Source organism: Harpia harpyja, chromosome 22 (assembly GCF_026419915.1).
Source record: "Harpia harpyja isolate bHarHar1 chromosome 22, bHarHar1 primary haplotype, whole genome shotgun sequence".
In the NCBI taxonomy this organism is placed as follows: domain Eukaryota; kingdom Metazoa; phylum Chordata; class Aves; order Accipitriformes; family Accipitridae; genus Harpia; species Harpia harpyja.
In genome coordinates this window covers 19,223,018-19,248,901 of record NC_068961.1, presented here as the reverse complement: position 1 = coordinate 19,248,901, position 25,884 = coordinate 19,223,018, and the positions used below count along the sequence as shown (strand labels likewise).

General features: G+C 41.7%; 1 protein-coding gene across 1 annotated transcript in view; it reads right to left on the bottom strand.

Moving 5' to 3' along the window:
- Positions 1-25,884, bottom strand: part of GAS6 (growth arrest specific 6) — a 41,464-nt gene that overhangs the window by 3,617 nt on the left and 11,963 nt on the right. The window contains exons 3-14 of the mRNA XM_052773928.1: positions 22,662-22,686; positions 21,793-21,855; positions 15,161-15,283; positions 13,492-13,611; positions 11,350-11,475; positions 10,078-10,199; positions 9,217-9,335; positions 8,630-8,819; positions 4,316-4,480; positions 2,628-2,796; positions 1,487-1,659; positions 451-679 (exon numbers count right to left, since the gene is read on the bottom strand). Coding sequence (XP_052629888.1) covers positions 451-679; positions 1,487-1,659; positions 2,628-2,796; positions 4,316-4,480; positions 8,630-8,819; positions 9,217-9,335; positions 10,078-10,199; positions 11,350-11,475; positions 13,492-13,611; positions 15,161-15,283; positions 21,793-21,855; positions 22,662-22,686 — 1,624 coding nt within the window. The remainder of the gene's footprint in view (positions 1-450; positions 680-1,486; positions 1,660-2,627; positions 2,797-4,315; positions 4,481-8,629; positions 8,820-9,216; positions 9,336-10,077; positions 10,200-11,349; positions 11,476-13,491; positions 13,612-15,160; positions 15,284-21,792; positions 21,856-22,661; positions 22,687-25,884) is intronic.

Sequence of the window (25,884 nt, the reverse complement as noted above, 5' to 3'; positions counted from 1 at the left end):
ACCACACTGGGCTTCCCAACCTTCAGTCAAAACAATGTGAGGCCCTGGTACTCCCCTCAAGGAGTGCTCACACATGTTCATTACGTTAATGAAGCACTGCAGGAGCCTGTGGTCCAGCTCCTATGGATTTTATGAGGTTTAAGATAATGACCCTGCTTACAGCTATCCTTCAGATAAATCATTCCTATTGCTGACCAAGCAAAACCTCCTCTTTCTATTTTTGCCTCCAGCTGTCCTCAGAAGGACACAATCATTCAAGAAAAAAAAATAATTGTCAAGCGCACCCTGACATCTGTTAAGATCATGTGCCTGCATTGCAGACAAAGCCCGCTCAAGCAGAAACAGAGAAGGAGGCTCCTAGCTCGAATGAACAGAGACAGATTTCCCAACTGCCAGCTCAGCAAGGTGAGTTGGGAGTCTGTAGTCCATGCTGCAAAACTGGATGCTCACCTGGCAATCCTCCCACGTACGTCTTCACCGTTGACTGCAAAGAGCTCTCCAAGATGGACAGACTGTCCTCTAACTCAGAGATGCTTAGTTCACTCTCTCCTGCTATCCCATCTACCCTCAGGGATAAGTGATCTTTCTTGAGGAGGATGTCCACAGAGTGTTCCTTCTTATCGCAGAGATTTATTGCCAGTCTGGACACAACTGTGTTCTCCAAGGCCACGATGATAAACTGGATAGCAGGGGAAAGAAGAAAAGAGGCAGTAGAGCAGATATATATCTAGCCACGCTTAACCAAGACCAGGATGACCCCACTGTGGCCTTGTTTACAAAGATTTTGCAGAGCCACCAGAGAATTAGTCTAAATTACTATTGCTGGTTGTGTTCTGAGCTCATTTGCATAGATGAAAAACCAATGAACCAGTGGAACTAATTGTTAGTCGTAACCACTGTCGTCTTAGTGGGTCTTACAGAGGTTGTTATATTGCACTGGAACCAAACAGACTAGAGCTGATGTGCTATAAATGAAAAGTTGGCTCATGGGTTTTAGTGAAATAATTCCTCATTTACACTCGTGTAATGCCAGAATCTAGCCCTTTATTATGAATACCATTAAATCAGGAGCTTCTGCCCTCCATCATAACTGGCCTTTCACAGCACCTGGAGTGACACGTAAAGCCTGTCTCTTGACTACTTTGGGACTCTTACTGATGACCTCCAGAGAATGGAAATTCTTTGCTTATGGCATTAAACAGCTTCTGTGCCAGAAAAACATAACAAAATATGCCTGTATTCAAGAGATCAGTTCCATCTTTTACCTAGACAACATTTGCAAAAAGCTCCCTAGTAGCATCTGACATGTACCCTTAAGAGGCAGAACTTCGGTGTCAGCCAAGCACCTCAGTCTCAGACCATGTTCTGAACTGGTGGGGGAAAATAAGCAGGCAGGCAGCAGACCTGACAACTGATTTTTGAAAATGACTTTCTGTTCCCAGGGAATAGCAAAGAACCTTCTCTAGAAAAATACTTCAGTCTGTACCTGTTGTTTCAGTTTCTTTGTGGAGTGATAGTCAATCAGAGATAGTGAAAAAGGGACAGATGCTTCTTCTGTAACTAGAGCAAACAGCACACCAGTATCTGTTGCTGGTTGAATTGCAGCATTTAATTCTATTTCCCAACTTGTCTTGGTTTCATTTCCAGAAGAAGGTTGCACTGCAGAAAAAGAAATGTGTGGTAAGTTCTTTATAAAGCTTACCATTGCAAAGCAAAGAAAAAAAAAAAAGGATTATTGTTTGTAGGAAAAAAAAATGCAGGTGCTGAGGCCTCATCTCTGCTGAGTACTGTCATCTGCACTTCAGATGCTGCCTTGTCTCTACTTTGCAGCTTTTTGAATCCATGCGGTAAGCGAGACGACAGACACCTGATACTCCTTAACTTACAATGGCACAGCAGAAAAATCCACATAATGATGCACAGAAGGCTTCTGCAGAGGAGGACTTACACACCAAACTAAAATAGATGGTTGGCATTTGTATGTGTTTAAAAATACTGACAGTTGATCATACATATAAACAAACAGAATAATCTAGAACGAAGAAAAGGTGCCTTTCTGAGTGCTACATTAGTATGGCCAAGTTTGGTTTGAAACTTGTTATTACTGTATCTAGGCCAATTTCATTCAGCTTGTATCAGGGATATGCTTAGTGTGTTTGTCCCAAGTGTAACTAATACCACCCAATGATTAAAAGTGAATCCAATCTTGGACATTTTGCTACAGACAATATTGATCTTCTGTCCATCATAAACTCAAGATATAGCACTGTGGCTTGCAGCTCTCCCTATTTAGCAGAAAAACAGTGGCTAGGGCTGGAACCACCTACACTGCTGACAGAGAGATGTGAAGCTGAGGATGAGCTGGAACCAGCCTAGGTGTGAAATGCATTACTGGAGCTACACAGAGAAAACCTAGTCCGTGCTGGGCATATTCGTACTGGTTCTAACCATCATACATAGGCCTTCCTTCGCTATGAGCCACAAGTTTAGCTCCATTCACAGCTGCCAGTCTTTTCTGCATCAATCAACACAGGCTCTGGCACACATCTAAGTTTTAAACTGTTTATTAACCAAGTATCATTAATGGCGGGACAACAGGTCAGAAATAAAGAAAATAAAGTACTTACCGTAAGTAAGATTAAACACAGCAAAACCTCGACCAGGATAGAAAGACCCTCTTCCTGCTACAGAAAAGCACTGCATCTTTTCATTCATCTTTATGGTCTCTTGGATAGTGGTGTCCTCCCCATTCAGCCAGTTCCATGCCCGCATGCAACCATCCAGCCGAGGGTTTATCTAGGAAGATAAGGCAGTATCTCATGCCTCAAACTACTGTTCAGTGAAAATAGCTGATTTTGGGTGCAGACGAATACCGAGTTAGATTATGATACTAAATAGGAGAAATCATTTTGACGTGTTATGCACATGCAAGCCAAGTGGTGGCAACCCTAAGCAAGTAAGTGGTCAGTATTCCCCAGGAAACTCCCCTGAGCTCAGCTTGTCTCCACAGGACAGAAGGGCACTAGCTAACACAGGTGCTAATTTGGTTGTATTGATTCCGTTAGCTCCTCTACATGCTGCACATCATCAGTGCGATTTACTTCTAAAGCTCTGTAGCCAAAGCTATGTGACTCCCGTAATTCTGCATTGCGAATGCTGGAGACTAACTTGAAGTTAAAAAACCCAACCCTTTGTGTCACTGCAAACAGCCTTCATGACACACAAGATGTTGGACCTGATGATGGTCTAAGTTGTTGGGTGCTGGCTTAAGGGAGGGGTGCCCGAGCCACAAGACAGGCACACTGCTCTGTGCACACCTTTTTCTTCCAGCTTCTAGTTACGTTATCCTGTACCAAATGTCAGCACTAAAATGTGAGACAGTACGTAAAGAGAGAAGGCTCCTTGCAAAGTGTCTAAATCAGCACCATTAGCTCCCATTAACTGAAGCAGAGAGAGAATTATGTGTCTGAGCCAGGATAAAAACCTCAGGAGTTTTTGGCTCTCAATCCTATATTCAGACCACACCCCGAGCTTAATGTTTCAGACAAGCAGTGGCCCTGAATGACTTCTTGCGAGGAACAGGAGCCTTCCTCAGCAGCTGCACTCCCAGTCACAGAGCCGCAAGCTTGTCACCTCATTTAGAAATAAAGAGATGCCAATTTGGGTTTCAAGGTGCCAACTCTGTGTGTGGTGGACATTTGAAATAGCCTGAGCAGCAGCTATTTCAGAAACACAGCAATCATCCAATCTCACCCAAAGAGCACCTTAAAGGCTTAAACTTTTATTCATGTGCCCTATCTACTTGAATTAGGAGGAAATAAAGAAAAATAAGCTTCTGTTTTTCCTTGGGTCTTACTAAACTGAAACAGCAAACACAAGCAGCAAAACTGTGATAGAATATACGCGAAGCACAAACTTTGGTCACAACACAAAAAGTGCCCCCAACATTGTTTCCAGACTTAGTGGGCACAACAGTACCCTCACACAGCAGTGCGTCCACTGACCCCCCAGGGCCAGCATGACCACTGTTAATTTTGTCATGTCCTCCAGTTTTGCTGTGTCCTAATTCTGCAGGCCAAGGGTGGGATATATCTCACCCAAACTTATCAATTGAAAAATCAGGAGTCTCACCTTTGCTACTGGCTTAGGCTCCCTCTACAGTCAATGGAGAGAAAGCTGTATCCAGGAGGTGATAATTCCACCTGTTTCAGGGCAGGCTGAACTGCTCTCAGGAAGGACCTACATTACCCCAAGAGAAGATGAAATCAAGCCCTTCAGGCATGCAAAACAACATGAGCGATCATGCTATACTTACCGGTAGAACAAGGTCCTTTGTTTTGAAAGGAATGCCTCCTACTGTCAAATTCAGCTGATACAGTCCTTTGTCTAGAGTAAACAGATCCCCCGAGACAGCTATTTTCATAACTGCATCCCTGTTGACCTTTATAACCAAACTTCTTTCAAGTTCTTCAACAGAGATCTGAAAAAGTAAAATTGCAGATAGAATAATTCAGTATAAAAAGAACTTAATATCTGCACCCTCAACTAAAGGACAGACACCACCAGTGAAATCCCCATGATGGAGAAATATTTTCTGTCCCTAAGCCTCTTTGCCTGCCTTTTAAATTACATTCCACCTTGATATGTAAATCTTTACCCTACAAAGCAACCTGGAGTTGACCTAATGGTGAAGACAGCTCAGCTACTTCAAAACAGCTACACAAAAATACAAGTGGATTAACTACATGACATTTGTAGGTTGCTCTATGCAAAACATAAATGCAATAACAAGTTATTAATGAGAAACTTCCTATTGCAGCTGCACGTGAAAGGAAAAGCTGGAAAGACAGGTAAGATGTCTTTTGTTGGACCAGTGAAAGATAATGCAGAAGCCTTCCAGCCACAGCCTTTCAATACTGACCCCTGAAAAAAGAACAACAGAAGATAATCATTTTTGAGAGGGTAATAAAAATGTGTAATAGGCACTAATTTTTCTCTCAAAAGATCTCTGCAAGTTTTACCTCCAGTTCTCTGAAGAGCTACTTCTAAGAAGATTCTATCACCACTGCAATTTCAAAAAATTTTCATAATTTTAATTATGACCAGGCTGCACAGAGAAGCACTCTAAAGCAGCCAGCTCTGCAGAGGGAGAGGAGGAGGCAGAGCACAAAGCTGACACGCAGCAGGCTGCTGAACAGCAGCATGGATTCTGCTGCCTTGGGACCTGGGTCCTGCTACCAACGGGGCGTTCTGTGGCCGTAGCAGAAGACAACACCTTTCTTCCCGCAGAGAAGAAAGGAGCGCACCTCCTCTATTTCATTATCTTCAACACAGCACTCCTTCTTCCCACCCCATGACAGATACCCCACCTACCCACTCTTCATCCGTACAGCTCTGTTCCCTGGACACCCAGATGCTGCCTCCATCAGTGAGCCGCTGTATAGAATCAAATATCTATTTCAGCAGCTGTTTAGATTTATTCTTGTCTCTCCCTGCTAGTAGGCCAGGTCATGAGCATTTTTCTCTTTGCATTTTGAGAGTAGCTGCCCCAAAATTGTTTCCATCAGCCACACTGAGCTCTCACTCTGTGGCTGTAACATACAGGACGATAGGGTTGAGCACGTTTATACCTGGACACTCCCTTTGGATTGCAGTCTTCAGTAATGAAGATTAAGTGAACTTGACAGTTGAAAAGATTGTTCACAGACTATCAAACTTTTTTCTCCTCCTGTGGATTCCAGAACAGTCTGGCTTACATTGCTAAAACACTGTTTACACCTGGTGTGTTGCTCTGTGCCCTATCCTACAGGACATGAATTTACTTGTCTGAAGCTTGCTTGTTTAAAGTGGCATCTACGCCTCCTGACTGCATTCCACGGAGACACACAAGCCAGTCTCAAACAGGCTTTTTTGGGCATTGGCAGGCTGTAAAGTCCACTCAGTGGGTGGGAACATAAGCCCACAGGTCCTGGCAGCCACAGCCCAACTGGCTTAGCTCCACTGGCTAGCTAGCTAAAAACTCACTCAGATGCCTGTGCTCGGTGTCGCAGTCACCACTGCCCTAATGCACGGGGGTATGGAGCACCACAAAGCGCTGGCACAGACCATCTCCCTGCTCCTAGCAGAGATCGCTGCCAGCCACGGAGAAAATGGGAATGGCGAAAAGCCGGCTGCAGCAATGCCCATGCTGTGCTTCCTCTGTGGAGAAATCCTGCAACTTGCAGGGCCACCAACACTCAGGGCCTTCTAAAATTTTATTAGATTGCATAGAAAGGAATAATACAGAAATTTTAAAAATTAGTCTGAGTTCTTAGCTGCTTCTGATCATTGATATAAACAAACCCAAATCAGTGGAAACTTCCATAGGAGAAGGGGTTAATCCCCGTGAAAGCTCTTAACAAATTCCAGTTTAGGAAATTACGTTCTGCCTACTTCACGCTGCCCTCTGGCAGTTTGAGCTGCAGTTCCTTATATTCAAACCTTAATTGCTGGTGCACCACCATCACCTACAAACCAAAAGGGGAAGCATTTTGGTAGTTAGCAGACTGCTCTAATTCACTCCTCTTGTTGCAAGGAGAAGCTAGTTGCTGCCTGCCACAGTGCGCTCGGGGACATTCAGGCGGGCAGTTGTCGTAGCTAAGGGTTCCCATATGGTTAGCCATAAGGGCAGTCAGCCTTGTGTTCTGGATTCACACCCTGGTTAGCTTGGAGCACACAGCCAGCCTGTCCACTCTCTGCTGAAAAGCAAGTGGACAGCACTGAAAAGGGACGGGACTACAGGCAGCCGCAGGGTTAAAGCCAAATACAAACCTGCTTGCGATTGCTTAACCTTCAGTTCTGACATTTAACAGTGCAGGTGAGTTATTATTTTTGCTAACCATACTGTCCTCAGAGCAGTACTAAACTAAACATTGAAAATAAGACAAAATGATTACTTTTTTTGGAAAGGCAAAACAAACAGAAGGTGAGTGTGTTCTCTACTATCATCAGTTCATACGTGCCACTTCATCCAGCTGAATTAGACACAAATAACTACATTAGAAGTTTTTCCTGAGGCTTGCTTGTTTGTGTTTTCAATGTTGGGAATGATCATTTAAAAATAGATTAGGAGGGATCAACATCAGAGAAAATAACCTAGGTAGAAATATTGGCCTGAAGTTTTGAAAATGCCTTCATATTTCCATAAAAGTATGCAGCTTTTGCTCAAGAGACCAAAAGACATACACCGCTGCTGCTTTTTCTCATGTTTTGCTTTTAAATAGCCATTGTTTTTTCATCTGCTGAAAGTTAATTAGTAAAATTATTATTTTCTCACAAGCCCTATAAAGTTTTCCCAAGTATCCAAACTCTGCTGTTCTATGTCTAACCAAAACTAAGGGCTTGATCCTGTGCATACTGAAGTCCAGACTAAAGCTCCCAAACTGCATATGAGTCTGGACTGTGACCTCTGAAAGTTGTTGCGGTTGTGCTTCACAGAAGGTGAGGTTGAAAAGTACACACGAGTCCATACTTAAAATGAAATGTTTCACTGACAGTAAAGGAACTGAATTAAACATCACCTCATCTGCTGGAAACATTACCAAATGTCAGTAGTTGACAGTGAATGCACTCAAGGACTTCTTTATTTATTCATTAGAAATAAAGTTTTTTCCCACCTTGCTTTTTTCTTTAATGTATAATTCTGAATTTTTTATACTAAAAAATTTACAACAGAAAACTATTCAGTTACCAGTATCTGTATTTGTCTCATATGCGAGTTGGCTGAGAGCTTCCCACCCACTCCCCAAGAGACACACCAACTTAAAAGTCAAAAGATCTCATTAAGTAAGAAAAAATGAAAGGAGAGGAAAAGGCAGAAGTAAGAAGGCATATATAAATTGCTAATCTACTGTAGATCATACTACAGGATGCTTTTCATGATCCTGTCACAAATGGTAACACCCACGATGCTTCCAGAATTGCCAGGAGATGTTCTGTGAGAGTGTCAAGAATAAGAATCCTTACAAGCTCCAAGATGCAGTGCATTGTTTCGTGAGATTGCTGGGATTATGTTATTAGTAAACAGAGAGGTTCTAATAGACCCCAATACCATTACAAGGGAAATGGTCTATTTTGTATATAAACAAGCCTGAAGACTTTAAAAAAAGGATAGTATAGCATAAGAGATTTGTCAAGGGCTCAGATTGTCTGAGCCCTGTAACCAAACAAACAAAGAAAGAAAAGCAACCACACACACCCCCCATACACCAAACACCCTTGGAAACTTCCTTAAAAGAACAGCTACAGAGTTCCTTCCCTCTTACTCCCTTCTAACCCTCAACCAGAGGACATCTTCTCAAACTGACATGAAGTCAGCTTAGCACTCCTGCATCTCAAAGGCACTGTGTCTGCTCTGGTTGTGCAAATTAGTGATGTAATCCAGTTTACAATGGATATAAAGTATCATTCAATTTGTTAGGAAAACTATTGCATTCTCACCTTAGAATGTATAAGGTACCGGCTTGCATCAAATGGATAGATAGGTTGGAAAAGCATCTTCTCAAAACACACAAAAGTCTAGCTGCACTTGACAGAGCCCATCAGGAACAAGCCAAGAAAGAGTACGATCTCAGCAGTGGTCTGGACTCACCATTTGCCACATGCCGTGGTTGATAAGCGGTCCGCTGCTGGTCACGCGGCCTATTCCGTTGTATTTCAGCTGCAGCTCTAGCCGTCCTTTGCGCAAAGCCAAGACTACCCATGTGCTGTCTTGATGGCCTCCAGCAAAGAAAAGGATACCTTCAGGATCAAAGGTTCTAAAGTCGAACTCGGCCACAAGTCTGACCGCACAGGTGCCAAGAAATAAATTAGTTATGCAGAGTTCAAAAACCACAGAGTACTTTCCATACAGATAGCATCAATTCTAGCAGTTATAAAGCTCTGTTAAAACATACTAGCTTTTAATGCACTCCTGAAAGACTTAAGCTGTGAAGATGGGTTTTAAAATAGCATCAAGAATAAAAAATACATTATTGTACTTCAGTAATTACCCTAGGAGCTCTGCGGTCAAGGCTGCCTTTCTTAATTACTGGTTTGGATAACATTTCACTTTACAGGACTCCATAATCCAAACAAATAACGATGATCATAGGACTAATTGTTATTGTAATGACCTAACTCCATTGCATGCATTAAAGCCTGACAGCGCATTCGACTGTCATTCTAAATTGTCCTCACCTCGTCAGTTGTTTCCTTTTGAAGCGCAGCCTGATAACAGGAGTGCCACTGAACATCCTCCCCAGGTACAAGGATTTAATACTTTTTCCAACAGCAAAAGGCACACATGGGATTATGTTCTATAATCAAAACACATTTTTGAGTGCTTATTCTCCTCACACAGCAGAAAGAGAATCGGAGAGTATGCCTCCTTTTCTCATGTAGTTGCTATATATACAATAGGTTAGAGCTCTTTAATGTTTATACTCTCAAAATACAGTTGTTCTGGTACTGAGAACATTTCTTCTTTCCTTCCCTCCTCCCTCCTATCTGTCTTGTAGAAATGATTTCCTGTCACAAAATGAAATCATACCCATAATGTACAGCATAAGGTTTTCTACTGCAGCATCGTGCCTGCAACAAAAGATATGCTAAGAACTTGCTGGTGGCTGGTTTCCGCAGAGGCAGCCTGTGCCACTGAAGCCCATTCACCTCAAATGCCTGGAAGACGAAAATGTCAAGTGCAAGTGCTGGTCCATAACTTACACCATACGCCCTGAGACCTTTGCACCATCCTACTGGGTCTGACTCATAAAAGCTTGTGCAGCCAGAGTAACTTATAGCCAAACAGAGGGCTGGCAGGGCTATCACTGGCATACTCTTTTTGGAATGGGGACAGGAGGAGCCTGAGAAGAGAGACTTTCAGGAGAAAGTTTTTTTCAGGAGAGCTACCGTCCCCAGCTCACATGACTTTGCCAATATGATTCCCTCCTGCTGGTCACTCAGCTCAAACAGCTTTGGTCCAGAGCTTCATCAGCTATTCTTAATTGCAATGTAAAATAAAGGCCCGTTCTGCAGTTACGGCAATGAAGACTAACATACCTCACACGTATTCATGTCCTGGGAAAGTTTTACTCCCCCTCTGCCATCGCAATGACAGGTATAACTCCCTGGCGAGTTGACACAGGTCTGTTCACAGAGCTTTTCTTCACATTCATTTATATCTACACAAAACCAGCAAAGAAGAGAGGAGAAAACAGCAGTTGAGTTTGTTTAAACATGAATCATCTGGGGGAAAAAAAAAAAAAAAAAAAAAAAAAGTTATCAGTGCTGTTTTGTAGCACCTTTCATTTGAGCGTGCCCAAGTGCTCCGTAGCCAGTACTTACCCTGTGCCACATCTTTACAGGAGGGAAGAGTTAGAATTAGCATCTGCACAAATCTGTTTTCACAGACAGATTCCAGCTGCCCAAAGATACACAGCAAGTCAGTGGGAAGGCTGGAAGCAGAGCTCAAGTCCTTGTCTGCTGGTGCAGAGCCCTGGGCTTTAACTTCTAGACAAGACTTCCTCCCTTCAGACCCCTTCTGCTATGCCTGTGCTGACTGGCTCCTGCTCCTTCAACTCAGGTTCAACTCACGGACTGCTTCCTTCATTGCTACTCAGCGGCTGGATCCTCAACAGACAAGTAAAAGCTGAGTTTCTCATTCATTACTTTTTTTTCCCTTCAGCTTGTTTTTATCCGCTTCGCAAACAAATGCAGGAAAACAAATTGCGATGGCCCCCAGGGATCTCTTCAGGCAGGGATAAACACTTAGAGCCCAGTAGGGCTGGTTGGTGTGTGATTCAAGTCATTATGGTAACTTAGAAAAAAGGCAGGGAACAATGCTAGTTTTGGAATACTTTCAAAACTTACTCCGTTGAGAAAGCTTGCAGGCAGTGTAGCCAGCAGAACTGTGCATGGTTCCAATGCATATTAAGCTCCTAGTTCAGAGCAATACCACAAGACAGGTTTTGAAAGAACAACAGCTACTGCTCTGTAACTTTTCTTGTCCTACAAACAGAGACAGCAACATGCACAGATGCTTCTGAGCTTCCACCAGATCTTGTGCTTATCATAAATTCAAGAAATCTCAGTACTCTGGCTCATACAGCTTGATTCAAGTCATCAAAGATGACTGCAAACTCAATGAACTCAAAGATGACTGCAAACTGCAAACTCACTCACAACTAGGGAAAGGGAACAGAAGTCCAGTGTGTAAGCAAGATTAAAAAAAAAACCCCAAAACTTTTACTGAAGCCTGAAATTAAATTTCTGGGGTTTTATCACTTTAAATCATGTAATACATCTTAACATGATGTTATTTCATGAGCTTACCCTGGCAAGTCTTTCTCACGTCATCGTACTTGTAGCCTGCATCACAAAGACATTCGTATGAGCTTATTAAATTTTTACAATGAGCTTCTCCACAGATGTCTGCTGATGCTGCACATTCATCTATGTCTGCAAAACAAGCAATTAAACAACATGAATTCAGATGAGCATAAATCACTTCACTGTTTGCACACTGGAGTGGGCTCAGGGTCAAGAGATCTCTATATTATTTTGGTAACTGAAAAACCAATAGCTTTAAGAATCTGCCTTTAGGGTTAGCTAGCTATATAAAGTGACTTCAGGCTTTCAAAACCAGTTGGTTTGTCTTTTTTTAAGCCATTAACCACTATTGGAAAAAAAAAAATGCAAAGTGAGCCAAGAGAAAAACTGTAGAACAAAACTCCAAACCAAAACCCAACAAAACCCAAAAGGCCCACTCCATTCAGAGGGCTGAAACTGGGTTAAAAAAGCAGCAAGCAGGAACTGAGGAACAGCAGTATGAATTTTACCAAACCACAGAAGGAACACACAGCCTGTGGAGCATCACAGATTTCTGTTCTCCTTCCTCAGACAGGCAAACAATAATTTTTCATGCATTCACAAAACTAAGATCTAAATCTGTTGTAAAGGGGAATTGAAGCAGCCCTATTTGTCACAGAGAACAAGTCACATCTCTCAGATGTTGTGAGGTTTCACCATGAAGGCAGGTCCATAAAAACAAACAAGTGTTTTTCTAACGTGTTAACTAACACCCAGCAAAATCCTGGTGTTGACAAAACATTTGCAATATACTGAGAGTCTAATATTTACTTTTGCTTTCTAGTACATGTTAAAGCTACAATTACATGTTACACTTTGTGATTTTCCCACTTTTGAGTGAACTGGCCGACGGTAGTCTGTCTAGTATGCTATGTAGCCTAGTCTACAGATAAACAGACAAAACCTAACTTTTTAGTGTGTGCACATAATGACAGGAATAAACGTGAAAGAAAATTGAAATGTAATGATAAATCTCAACTAGCATTAACCACAGCTGACAGTAACCTCAGCAACCAGAGGGTCACACACTGAAGCTACAGAATGCTTATACGCTATGTTCACAGTGCTCTAATAGACAGTACTAGGGTATTAGACAAATATATGTACATAAGAAAACAAACGGAATTGTGAGCCCACTCGCCATCCACCTGTCCATGCCAACTGGCACCAGAGGACAATTCAAAAGTGAAGTTGGCTCTTCTAAGTGGCTCCTCCCTTTAGAGAGGGATACCACATAATCCATACAGTCATCACTTTTTACAGTGGAAGTGACACAGAAATAAAATCCTGCTCTTTGTCTTTTTGTTGGTAGCATTAATATGTTGTTCAGATCAGTTATGCAAACTGTTTAGAAATATGTCATCACATCCATCTGTAAGAGGTATATACACAGACTTGCCTGTTTTTTTATGAGATGATACACATAACTTTAGCAGCCACCTGTGATCATTAATGAGTCTGTGTCTCAGCATACAGTTTCTTAACACTTTTAAAATCTCAGTTGCTTAAGTTTTGGTTATGTCAATTCATTCTGCAGTTGCAATCAGATACTTCAGATCCTCACTTTCTGTTCTCAGCTGCTATGCAAAATAGCTGCCAACCTTCACTAGGGCCCTTCTACAGCTATTAATACTCAGTTGCAGTGAATTTATCCATCTGTACCTATCTGAATTCCCTAGCTGCTGCACATAGCCAAATTTAGAAAAATAAAATAAGAAACACACAAAAGAAAAACAAATGGCTCATATACTACGACACCGTGAGACTGGAAAGAATCATAACAACGCACCTGGCCAGGCCTTCCTCCTCTCAATGTCAGGATATGAGGACTGAGCAGCTAAACCAATTTAGCACAATCCAAGCCACAAACACTCTGTGAATCATGCCTGTGTTATGATATCGGAGAGCAGCACGGTGTGACCGCTGACAAGCCCAGGCACGTAGCGCTGGCTGGAGCACCCAGCACAACCCCAGCAGAGTGCAGCTAACAGGAGCTACCAGCATGTCTCTGCTGGGCTAGGGAGAAGACCAGAGCTGCTCTCTGAAATACAGTCACAAGTCACTAAGCATCTGCTGAAGCAAACTGAGAGGCCCAGCAAAGCTTACCTTCACATGTTTTGCTGTCTTTAAGAGTGTAACCACTGTAGCATGAGCAACGGTAGCTGCCTAGCTTGTTGAGGCAGAGCTGGTTACAGCCGCCGTTCTGTGCTCTGCATTCATCAATATCTGCATCAAAAGGAAGTGTTACAGTCAGCTTTTCACCTCTGTAAATAATCTAGAGGGTGGGAGTGGGACAGGCATTGGTAAGGAGAAAGACCAAACAAGAAACAGTATTACAGCTGCAACACAATGATTACAAAAGCACAAAGATTTCATTCAAACACTTCAAGTACATTAGCTCAAGTACATTTAATAAAAAAAAAAAAAAGACAGAGAAGGAACTGTAACTGAGTATCTCCTTCACAGCTCTGAGAATGCAGAAGAGTATCTTTAGTCACTTTGGAGGTGAAGAAGTAGTTTGTCTGCAGAAGGAAACTAATTATAACTGATGTATTTTATATCATAATCAACTTTTAAAATTATACTATGACCAGTGAGTTCAGGATGAAAGCTTTAAATAAAACAAGAACAATGTATCCTTACTACTACAGAACTCATGAGAACACAAAAAGTTTTAGGTTCGCAACTACTGAGTACTGTGAGCTAAGCTGTGCTCCACTGAACTTAGCAGCAAAAGCCTGTTAAATCCAGCAGAGCCTGGATTTCACCCTCGATCTGCCTTACCTGCTCATTATGTCCTGCTTGTATATGGGACTCGAGTTAGCTGATGGGTAGAACAGCACATTTCATGGCATTTCATAAGAAAAAAGAGGAGATATGCTTGAGACTGATCAGTTGCTGAGCTCTCAAAGCTGACTGCATACTGATCAGTCAACTGTCTCAAATGCTTAAATAAGCTGCTTGTGAGTGATCCTATAATCTCCCCACAATATTTACATCAGAAGGAAAGGCTTTGGATCTCCTGCTGTCTTGGTAGCCACAATTCTGGACTGGCTGAATGCGATTTCTGGCAATTACTTAATATTGGCAGGCAGAAAAGCAGTGGCCCTGACAGGAAGCCTTGCAGGCAGAAGAAAAAAAAACAAGAAACCAGAAAACAAGAGGAGGGAAGATAACTTCAGTATTTCATAAAGGAATAGAGAAAGCCCTCTGGGGGCCTGGAACTTCTTGCACAGATAGTTTCTGCCTGAATATTCTCTTTGGAGGTGACAGAGATACACAGTGGGATTAAGCGGTCGTGAAATAAGGTCCTACTAGCAAGGAAGTTTTAGCAGACTAATTTCATCAGTTTGTGCATCATCAGAGTCAGATGCCAACTTGCCTGCTGAAAGTCACTGTTCCCATTGCAGGGATGCTAGAAAGGAATATGGGCCACCCTCTCTGGCTCTGCAGTCTGTGCTCTATTATGTCAGGGTTCAAAAGCCACTACTACTCTACTTCTGCTGCCCCTTTCAGAGGGGTGAGACAGCAAGTTAGAGCATAACTTCTTACATTATCTTGCCAAGACGAAGCTGAGATCCATTAAAGTCAGATAACAATGTTGACGTGAAAGAGTTAACCAATTCACAGAAGGGTAAAAACACAAGTGGTGTGTAATCCAGGTTCAATTCTGTGACTTTTGAATTGTGCAGCACAGTATCAGTGACCATTGGACAATATAGCAAAACCCAATACATCTTTGTTCCAAGTATGAAAGATAATGAAACCCAATTACCTTTTTCACATGTTTTTCCCTGCCAGCCACGCTTGCATTCACAATAGAAGTCTCCCTTGAGATCTTCACATTTGATGGTCCCCTCTTTGTGACAAGGATCAGGAGAACACTGATTTGGCAAATCTGATTTATATAAAGAATATAAAGACATATATATATATACACACACATATATAACATATATATAAAGAAAAACCAAACCAAAACAGAACAATACATTGAAGTCACTGACAACCAGGTGTTTCACTCTCATTAAAAGTCAAGAACCTTAAACAGTAATGGGGAATCACTGTCAGAAATACTCACACCTGGCAAAACTGGAAGCTAGTTCCTAGTGCTCACATGCCGAACAAGCTGTGCCAGGCATTTTGCAGAGCACATGCAGTGGAATTCATTTCATTGCAAAAGGGAGTGAGCTACCAACCCTGTATCTGAAGGGCACATCCTGAAAGAAACAACTCAAAGTAGCTCATTTTTAAGAAAGTTAATTCTACGCTCCGCAGTTTTGGAGAAAATAGAAAGCAGGTAGCAACTACAGTACTCAAGGAAGGATGGGTACTCTTCTCAATTACTTTTGGTAGTTCAACTGAGGATCTTACCAGGGCTGACAGATTTGTGGCTAGCAAAGGTTTATATCTGAAATTTTTGTCAGAGCTGTCCAACTTAGGCTCTTCTATTATGCAGAATGAGAATAAAAAAGAAATACCAATGTTTTAACAGCATAAGAATAGCAAACCACTAATCCAGTTTACAGGCAGCACAATGTTCCTATGGGGCCAACACAGAGTAAAGTCTGCCACTGATTTTTAAGCCAAGTTCCAATAGCTGGCACTGGATTTTCTCCATAGGAAAGCAGCAAGAGACTAGTCACCATAGTTTGGGAAGGATTGGAAGAACAAGTATCAAACTATTGTGTAACTGCTCAACGAATGGAAGTCACCTGGACAAATTCACCCACCCACCAATCTGCAGAATGCCCAGGGACAGTGCTTTGCAGAGATAGCTAAAGGAAGGATGAGAGAACACCCTTGTCCCCACAAAAAATGAGTTGGTAGTAGTAACCTGTTACTGTGTTCTAGACCAGTGATCTTCAGAAAATATGAATGTGTTAACAGTTTCCACAACCTTAATGAGAAGGAGCAGTGCAGAAGCTCATTCTGTAGACTGCAAAGCTCACCTAGTCAGAGGGCCTTTCTGTTTATGTATCCCCTCCCAGCAGCGGGGTTCAGCAGAGACAGGGTATTTCTGCGGAACTCCTACACTTGGGTGAACTTTAGTCAGAGGGCCTTTCTGTTTATGTATCCCCTCCCACCAGCGGGGTTCAGCAGAGACAGGGTATTTCTGCGGAACTCCTACACTTGGGTGAACTTTAGTCACAGGCTGGTTTGCCACAGATGCCACCTTCTACAGAGAAGATTTGAACCTGACCAGAGCCTTAGCAAACCTGGATGAACATATATTCACAATGGGACTGACCTTCTACACCAGAGCAGTTAAACGGTCGGTCCCACTGTCCTCTGGGCTCACCAGCACATGGAGTGCATTGGAAAAGGAAGACCTACGACATGAACGCCACGATGTCCAGGCTTCTCTTCTGATGAACATACACAGCAGCTTCTTGTGCCTGACCAGCTGTGCCCCCAGAGTGGGGGTGGCACAGCTACAAAGCAACGATTCTGCCCAGTTCTTCTGGTGCACGATACAGGAACTGTTGGCAGCTGTTGCAGGTAGCAGTCTTTAAAGGAAGAACTACTATCATTAACAATGCCTTCTGCAATCCTGCAATCTTGGCAGCACATCCTTACAACTCAGCAGAAACCCCGTTCAGTCCAGACAAAAGGAAGAGTTTACGAAAAGTGGACCAGACAGGTACAGTTAGAGCACCTGATCTGCAACACCCCTCCGCAGACCAAGTTTGGTCTGTGATACTGGATTTGCAGCGCAAAAAGTACTCAGTGGGTACACATTAAGCCAGCAGCAGCAGCAAAGACCCCTCTTCATGCACTGGTTCTGCTGAGACCAACGTTCAGTAGACCCAACATCCAGTTCAGACTCTTCATGATATTCTGAAACATGACTTGTGAATTGACGGGCATATGGGGTGGCAGGGGGGCATGTAGGGAGAGGAACTGTTTGCAGATTAGCAGCTCCATCAGACTTCTCAAATTGAGAGAAGTTAAGAATTGGATTAAGTCCTACTTTTGTCAGGATTATACTGCTTCTACATGTCTCTTCTTAACTTCCTCTGTGTGACCCTGAAAGTCACGTTCATGACAGGCTGCTTTGAAAAAAACTTTAACATTCCTGTAAGTGTAGGCAGAAGCAACTCCCTTTGATGTCTTATAAAGCACTGAACAGCATTTTTGTTTGCAATGACTCCCTCAGATTTGAATCCCAGTAATCACAGGCTGGCTGAGGTTGGCAGGCACCTCTGGAGGTCATCTTGTCTGACCCCCCAGCTCAAGCAGGGCCACCGAGAACCAGTTGCCCGGGACCATGTCCAGACAGCTGTGGAATATCTCCAAGGATGGAAACTCCCAACCTCCCTGGGCAACCTGTGCCACTTCTGGGTCACCGACACAGTGAAAAAGTGTTTCCTGATGTTCAGGCAGAACCTCCTGTGTTTCAGTTTGCCCCACTGCCTTTTGGACTTTCAGTTTGCCTTTTGGACAGCCATTGAGATTGGTGCTATGTTAGGCATAAAAATAAGGCAAGAGCATATGCTCAAATGTTGGACAGCATTTGTGTTATAGTTATCAAGAAAAAATGGTCAGATTCTTGGGCTGCACTGCACACTGAATTACCTGAAGACTGAAGTTAGATGCACACAGTGTTGCAGTTTATTCAGATTACCATGGAGTACTAATTTCATATTTCTTTACATTTATCCCATTGTACAATATAAAAGTTTTCACCAATCCTTTCTCTGTAGGGTATTTAACTGAGCTTTGGACATAAGGACTGTCTAGTGCCAGTTCAAAAACTATGACAAACATACCTGTCCACTATGCATATGTTTATAATAAAGATTCCACTGTTCTTCTGAAGACGACTAACAGATGTCAGAAATCAGCAGATGATTGGCAATGGCTGTCATTAAATGTAGTGGGCTGAATCAAGCAGGACAAAATAGATGAAGCGAAGAAAGGAGCTCTATAAAAGGTCATAAAGGATCACAAATCTCCACAACTGAAAGAATCTGCATTTCAAGTTGTGATTTCATCCACCTCTACCAAAACACAGTGGTTCCATCCACTCTCTCACTTCAGGTTCTCCTCTGTAACCAGCACAGCTTCAACCTCTAGCTAGGGCTATGCCATTGAGATGATAAGCATTTATCCTGAGCCTCAGCAAGGTGTTCCATCGTGGACAAGGGCAGAGAGAGCCAGAGGGCTGATCAGGAAGGGAGTGTGACTAGGCCAAAGAAATGCCGATTTTCAGTATTTCATCCTGATGCTCAGAAGCTAGTGCCTGGGAAAAGTCTACAGGAAAAACATGGGTACACAGTCCTAAGAGCCTCACAGAAATAACCATCCCCTCGCTGCAAAAGAGGCCTAATTCTCTTTCTTCCTCACCACTCCAGCTGTGCAGAGCTGGGGCAAAGCCACAGCCAAGGTAGAGGCAAGGCCACACAAAACAAAACACAGCTACACGGGCTGTCTGAACATCCACCTGCCAGAACACCTCCCGATAAATCACTGCCCCGCTGACACACTGCTGGAGGTGGAGGAGTCGGGGAAGGAGAGGCCAGGCTAAGGCGGAGATGAGCCACGACAGAGCAGCTCTGATCAGCACGTTTCTTTTCCTAGACAGACCAGAATCTGTATACAGTAAACGGAATGCTTTAGGTATAGTAAGCCAAGTCTGTTTTTTTGAAGCAGCACAAGCTAAGTCTCCCAGACACGGCAGTGTTTTCAAAGTCCCTTGATAAACAAAACAAGTCAACAGGGTTATGCATGACTTACCTGGTGTATCCTCAAGCTTCTGATTCTTTCCCTCAAACTGGATTCTGATGTGCCTTGCAGAGCCAGATGGAAATAACACTGGCCAGCAGAATACCACCCTATCGCAACCCATGGTAAATAGCAGGAACAACCACAGACATTTCTATCACTGTGCTGATAGTTTGGTCCTCCTATCATGAGAGTTTGAGAACATGAGAGACAGTCTTATACTCTCCTGGTGGCTTCACAGCTGGGTAATTCTGCCAACTTCGTAGAAGGTGCTCCTGATTTACACCATTGCAAGAGAAAATGGAGCTTTCGTTTCCATTCATTTACATGGCAGATTTTAGTAACGCTTTTAAAAGTAATGAAGAGCATGTCCTTTTTGCATGCTTTGAGCTATGTCTGATAGCACATATATAGCTCGTAAGTGCAGACAGAGAATGGACCTAAGTACACTGACTGCTGCTTCCAGTTCACTACTCTGTACTGTGAATTTATTTTTTGATATTCACAAAATGGTGCAAATGAAAACTTCATTGGGTAAATGCTAGGTTGCGAAGATTATGACACTTACTATTAAAAAGGAGACACACACAACCTAACAAAAATCCCATTGTGTTTTTTAAGGCCACATGCAGCTTCATTTCCAAAAATTCCCATAGAGTTTTCCAAACACTTACAGAACCAAATCCCTAATTCCTAGCTGACCTACAGAACCTCTTTTAGAAAAAGATCCAGATCTGCAGACGAAAGTACAGGTATTTGTGTGTAAGGTAAGCATCTATCTGCAAAGCAATTATCTTAAATTCTCATTGCAGTCAGTGGAGATCTAGTCAGTACAATAAACAGAGTCCGTAGCGTGATTCAGCTCTCCTCAGACAGACACAGCTTGGTCAGTGGAATCCCTCTAGAACCACCGACTGCAGATTAACTCTCCACTGACTGTGATGGGAATACTGGTCATGTAGGCACCCATGCTGGAAACACTTGCATCTACCTCTCTGAATTGGGAGCTGAATCCTACCTGTAACCCTGATCCAAAGATCTTATGAAATTAAGAATCCTCAAACACTCTGCTAAGCTGTCCAGTCACTGTCACAGTTAAAATTTGTACCTTACAGTATAAACTGGTCTAGCTAATCACCCTCCAGCCCTTAGGCCGTGCAATGTCTTTGTATGCCAGATTAAAAGAGCCTTCCACTACCTTGTTTTGAGAGGAGAAAGACTGTTAAGAAACAAAATTTAAATGTGTCTTGCAGGCACAACCCCACAGAGCTACAGAGCCTTTTGGCAGCATCTGTGAAAAATTAAGACACACACTGGAATTGGCCAAGCACAAAGCCTGTCATTCTTCCAAGCGTGTTTCAGGCTCCTTCTCCATTACTTCTCCTGTGAATTGACAATGGCTAGCCAAAACTCAGCCATTTAAAAATACTTTAATATTTTAATGGGGGAAAATATTATAATTTTATTTCCAAACCACTGCATCTGCAATGGGCAAAAATCCCTAAAATCAATTATTCAGCTTTTATTTTTTCAGATTTTTTCATCACTACCCTTTAGACTTGCATTTCTAAAATACTGATTGGCTGTTTGGAACAAGTGTTCCCAGTTAATACCACCATTTTCAGCAGAAACTCCTGCCTCTTTGCTGTGCCATACACATGAGCAAAAGGAAGCATTCAGTCTCTCATCCCACTCTGAACTAGCTGGCATACCGCACCCAACACGGGTACCACAGGTCTGAGAATTCCCAGCTCAGAGGACTCTAACATCCATAAGTGATACTGCTGCATTATATGAGGGCAAGTCTTCACATACCACTTAACCTTGGAATTCAGTCTTCAAAAAAGGTTGCTGTAATGCAGTTTATAAATGTGAAAGGTCGACTAAATCCCGATCCTGCCTTGGTAGCACAGGTATGAACACATGACTTTTCAAACTTGGTCACAGTAAGAGACTGAACCACAGGGGTAAAAACGAAAATAAATAGACATACATGCGTTTTTCTCCCCATTTCAACTGATCTGCTTCCAGAACTTATTTAGAATATTTATGCAGCTTTATACCTTTAGCACTGCTAAGCTTCAAGAGGGAACAGGAAAGGTATTAGACGAGTTCATTAAACTCTGATCTCTAGTGTTAGTGATGAACAAATATATCAGTCTGACTTCCAAATTGATTTGAATTTTTAAAGGTTGCAATATTTAAAGCAGAGTCACGCAATGCGTAAAATTGATTTCCTTAATGTAAAGAAGTCTGACACAAGCCTGGGTTTGACTTTAAGCTTTTTTAAGGTTCTTTAACAGGGATGAGCCAAAGTTAGCATTCAAGAGAAAAGAAAATGAAAGGCCAAGCATAGTGTACAACCTTATGGTAAATCCTATTTCTCGTCCCTCTTGCTTCTCAGATTATTCAGACCTTGGGAAACTGGTGGGAAAGAAATGTCTTGCATCATAAAATACCAAAGCACTGAAACATGACAGTGAGATGGCAATAAGTTATAAAAAGGAAAAGGTCTTGTTTTGCTGCCCAGATAGGACAAGTGATATGGAGTCTCAAGCCTAGAGAATAGGAAGACCAGTACTAAAATACTATCAAAAATGGAAATAGCTAAGCTGGTCCCACTCCTTCAGGTAGAATGAGAGAACATTTAACTACAATATACAAAACAAAAATGCTTACTATGAACGCATGTAAGGAAATCTGGACTTCTTGTATACGGCGACCCATATTTCTGAATACAAGCTGAAGAACAGAAAATGAAATTGTTGTTATTATTATTATAACGATGACATGGCAGCTGTTCAAAGCATGTAAAATGATACCTGGCCTGCTGATTCATTAAGCAAGGCTTTGGAGGGTGGGTGCAAAATCTATGCAATATTATAATCTCCCAGATGCCTTAAAATTCTTAAAGTTCATTAAAATTTTTTAGCTCTGATGTAGAGTTATAAGCCATCTGAAAAGGATGATCACTTAACCAGATGCTACTATGATTCTAAAAGCATGTTAGTAGCTACTCAAATTTGACTTACTAAATCTCTTTTAAAAAAATCTAAAAAGCACATGGAGTTTTCTCAAACTGTTGGCATTTGTGGTCTTAAGTACTACACATTAAACACAAACAGAAAACAATATAATGCCATGACTATGATACAGTCAATAGAATAAGCCAGTAGTTCAATCAGTAAAGGCACTTTTTTTTTTAAATAAGGAAGTTAGTTAATAGCTAAGTTAATTAAAAGGGGAAAAAGGTAGAAGACTTCAAATTATTTACTAATGCTGCAAGCTACAGATATAAATGCAACATCAACATTTCAACATGCAGAAAACACACAGAGGATCTCTGTATGCAAATCTATACATAAGCAAAAAACACACCTCAAAGCCACATAAGGAATGTACAGTCTATCTTAAAAGCTAGCAATGCATGTTTATCACGATCAGATTTCCATCACTTTCCTTAGCAGAGACTTCAGCTGTGACAAGCTCCAGTGTTAGGCACCACATACCAGCACTGCTACAATGTGAAAGTAAAAACTGCAACTCACCCAAGTATTTCGGGTAAAAATATTCCTGTAGGAGGAAAAAAAAAAAAAGAAAAAGAAAAGATTTATTGAATAATATTTGCTTCTATTGTCATAATATTTAAGAGCTGCTGTTAGTTTGGTAGTCTTGCCTGGCAGTTGTTTAACAAGGTCCAAACACCAACATCCTAATTTCTTTTTATTCAGAGCCAGCAGCAGCAGCACAGTATCATACATGCATTTTGTCTTTTGAAAAGGGAAGAAACATTAGCTCCAGTCTTAAGGTATTTTCTGACGACAGCTGACTTGGTAAGTGGCAGTGGCTGAGCGTGAAGCCACTTAGCCGCTATCCGAGCGGTAAAGGTGCTGATGATGGCATGAGGTAGGGGAAGGAAGAGGAATCCAGAGACAAAACCCCAGAGGGAAAGTACAGGATGATTTAGTCACCCAGCGCCTCCTTGGAGGCACTCTGCTGATGCAGAACACAGGCAGCACCCTAACACCACAGCCACTAAAATAAAAGGGTAACTTTTGCTGGTACAATGAGCACCCTACAATTCTAAGAGCACCCATTGCCATACCACTCACTCCATCACATCGTGGAGACAGTCCGCTCAAAGAAGGGAATAATGAAAATGTGCAAGTGAGGGGAAAATTGACATCCATTAATCTAAAACCAGACTGCAAAAGGCATTCCCACTCCTCTTGTGGTACACGGCCATGCGTTACTGTTCTCTACCTTGTGTCAACACAGTGTAGCCATACAGTGAGAGCAGCAGTTTGCTGATGGGATGTGGATCTAGCCTTGCATGTTCGAAAAATATTTAGCCTTGTGAGCTTGCCAGTCGCGTGATTTGTTTGCACCAACACAGAGAAACAGCAGGAAAATGCAGCTGTGCTGCATGGAAGGGTGGGAGATTGGCCTAAGCTGATCATTAAAACACATCCTTAAAAAAAATACAAAAACTCATGGCCAGGAAAAAGCATTTCTTTCCAACTTCACTTCATACTGGATTTCATAATGTATAAGTCACTAGTTCAAGTGCTGTTAAAATTGTAATTGGGGCATGCAATGCGGGAAAACTTGTGGATGTATTTTTTTTGTTAAAATAAACCATTTCTCAGCTAATTATGTAAGCATACGCATAGTATAATTCTCTCTCATACAACATGATCTGTTTTCATATAACACTATCTGCAGTGAGACTGGGACAGTAAATATCCTGTATTCTACAAGATTAATTTGGTCTATACAATGTACAAGATAAGAAACTATTTTATCTTCCCCTCCTATTACAGATGTTTGGTTAAGCTCATGCATATATACAGGCATGTATGTACAACAGAGACAGGCACACACTGTGATTCAATTTGACCTGGACTGTCTAATGCAATCAATTACATTGCTGTCATTCATCAGAAAAAAACCAATCACTTCTGGCAAATATTACCCAGTTACTGAAATGCACCATGTAAATATTCAAACTAAATCATGAGAGCATCAATAAAGAAGTAGAAGAAGCAGCTTACACTTATGCTAATTTTCAATTCTGACATGAGGGTAATAGACTTGGCATCTTTTGGGGCTGAGCATTGTAATATCTCTTCGGGTTAAAAAACTGAGCGAGGAGCTCACAACTCACTATGGTCCTCTCTCCCTCCTTTTTTTTTTTTTTTTTTAAGGTTTAGTTTTGGAAAAGACAAGTCAAAATAAAAGCAAATCTAAGCAGTCTAAGTATTCAGATGAGTTCCCAGATGTGCTATAACCACAAACTGAACTTCAGCCAGCACTTGAGGAGAAAAAGATAGTGGCATGTGATGAAATATTCCAAATATTTTTTTCATTATTTCCCCTTTATTCAATATACGTCACAAGAATGTGCAGATGTGTTCAACCACCAACAGGATAATCCAGACACTGGCAAGAACAATGTTTTCTGCACTCACAGGACAAGAAATAGGAGCTTTCATATTCATTGCCACCAGCCTAATTGCTCAAAGTCAGTGATGGCAAAGGCATAAAACTTCGTTTTCTCCTTGACCTCTAATGAATGAGTTGAGTGCTAGAAAAGTTGTATAGAGTTTACATTTGAATGAAAGATTAAGGTAACTAGTTATTTTCATTGCACAGATAACCTTCCAAATGCAAACTGACTGTACCTGGATTCAACGCCAGTTGAACAGCAGAAGAGTGAAACTCCAAGACACTGTACTACCACAAGCTTCATTTCACAAGGTGCATAACAGAGATAAGTGATTTAAACAGGAGGCTATTAATAGAAAATTAACCCTTCTTTCCCCATCTTCCTCATTTGCTTATGTTATACAAAACTACTTGCTGATCAGTAGCACCTCTCCAGGTCTACAGGACCTGCTGATAATACCATTCTAAAATAAAGCATCATGATTGCAGGTTCTAACGTTACTCATTCTTGTATGATTAACTTTTCATTTTTCTCCATAATCAATTTTCCTTACAACAGGCTTCTGGAAATACAATGGCAAGGTATTTCCATTCAGCCAAAAGATTAATCAAGAATGAAGAAGGAATGATTATCCAACTTGAGAAAAGGAACTTGCTTAAACTTAAAGTAGCAGTCCCTTTTCAAAAAACACCGACGAGAAGTTTTTCCAGTTAAAAATTCAAGTTGTGCCTAACTTGCACAGAAAGACAGCCAGACATGCATTACATCTTGTGTGAGCGCTCAACTCTACAATGCCTTTTCAGTCTTCTGTGCTGTACTAAGTCTTAATGACCCAGAGATTTCAGGGAAGATGAAAACCCTATATAGGGTCAGGTCCCTGTTAAAAGTCTGAGTCTCATCTTCCCTCCACCAGAAGTCTTCAACTGTATTTTCAGGATCCAACAAAAATGCCAAGAGAAACGCTTTGAGGCTTGCTAAGAAGGAGTTAGCAAAGATTCTCTGTTACTCCTTTGCTGATTTCTCAACTAGTCTCCTTCAATTTCAGGCTCACCAAACATCTCACCATCCAGAACACCACCCAGTATTCACAGGATCAAAACACAGGACGTTATTTAACTGTGACCACAGAACTAGAGTAACTGTTAAATTTTCAGCTTGGACTCTAGTAAAAGAAGTCAACATTTAAATGTTGTCAGCCCTTCCCCTTTGGATTTGCTTTCCTAATTACTGCTGAAAGTAGAAGCAGGAGCAATGGGCTTTTTAAATAAAAAACTAGAAACAAATACATGTTGGACATAAACATCCTCTGGATAGGCTGCTAT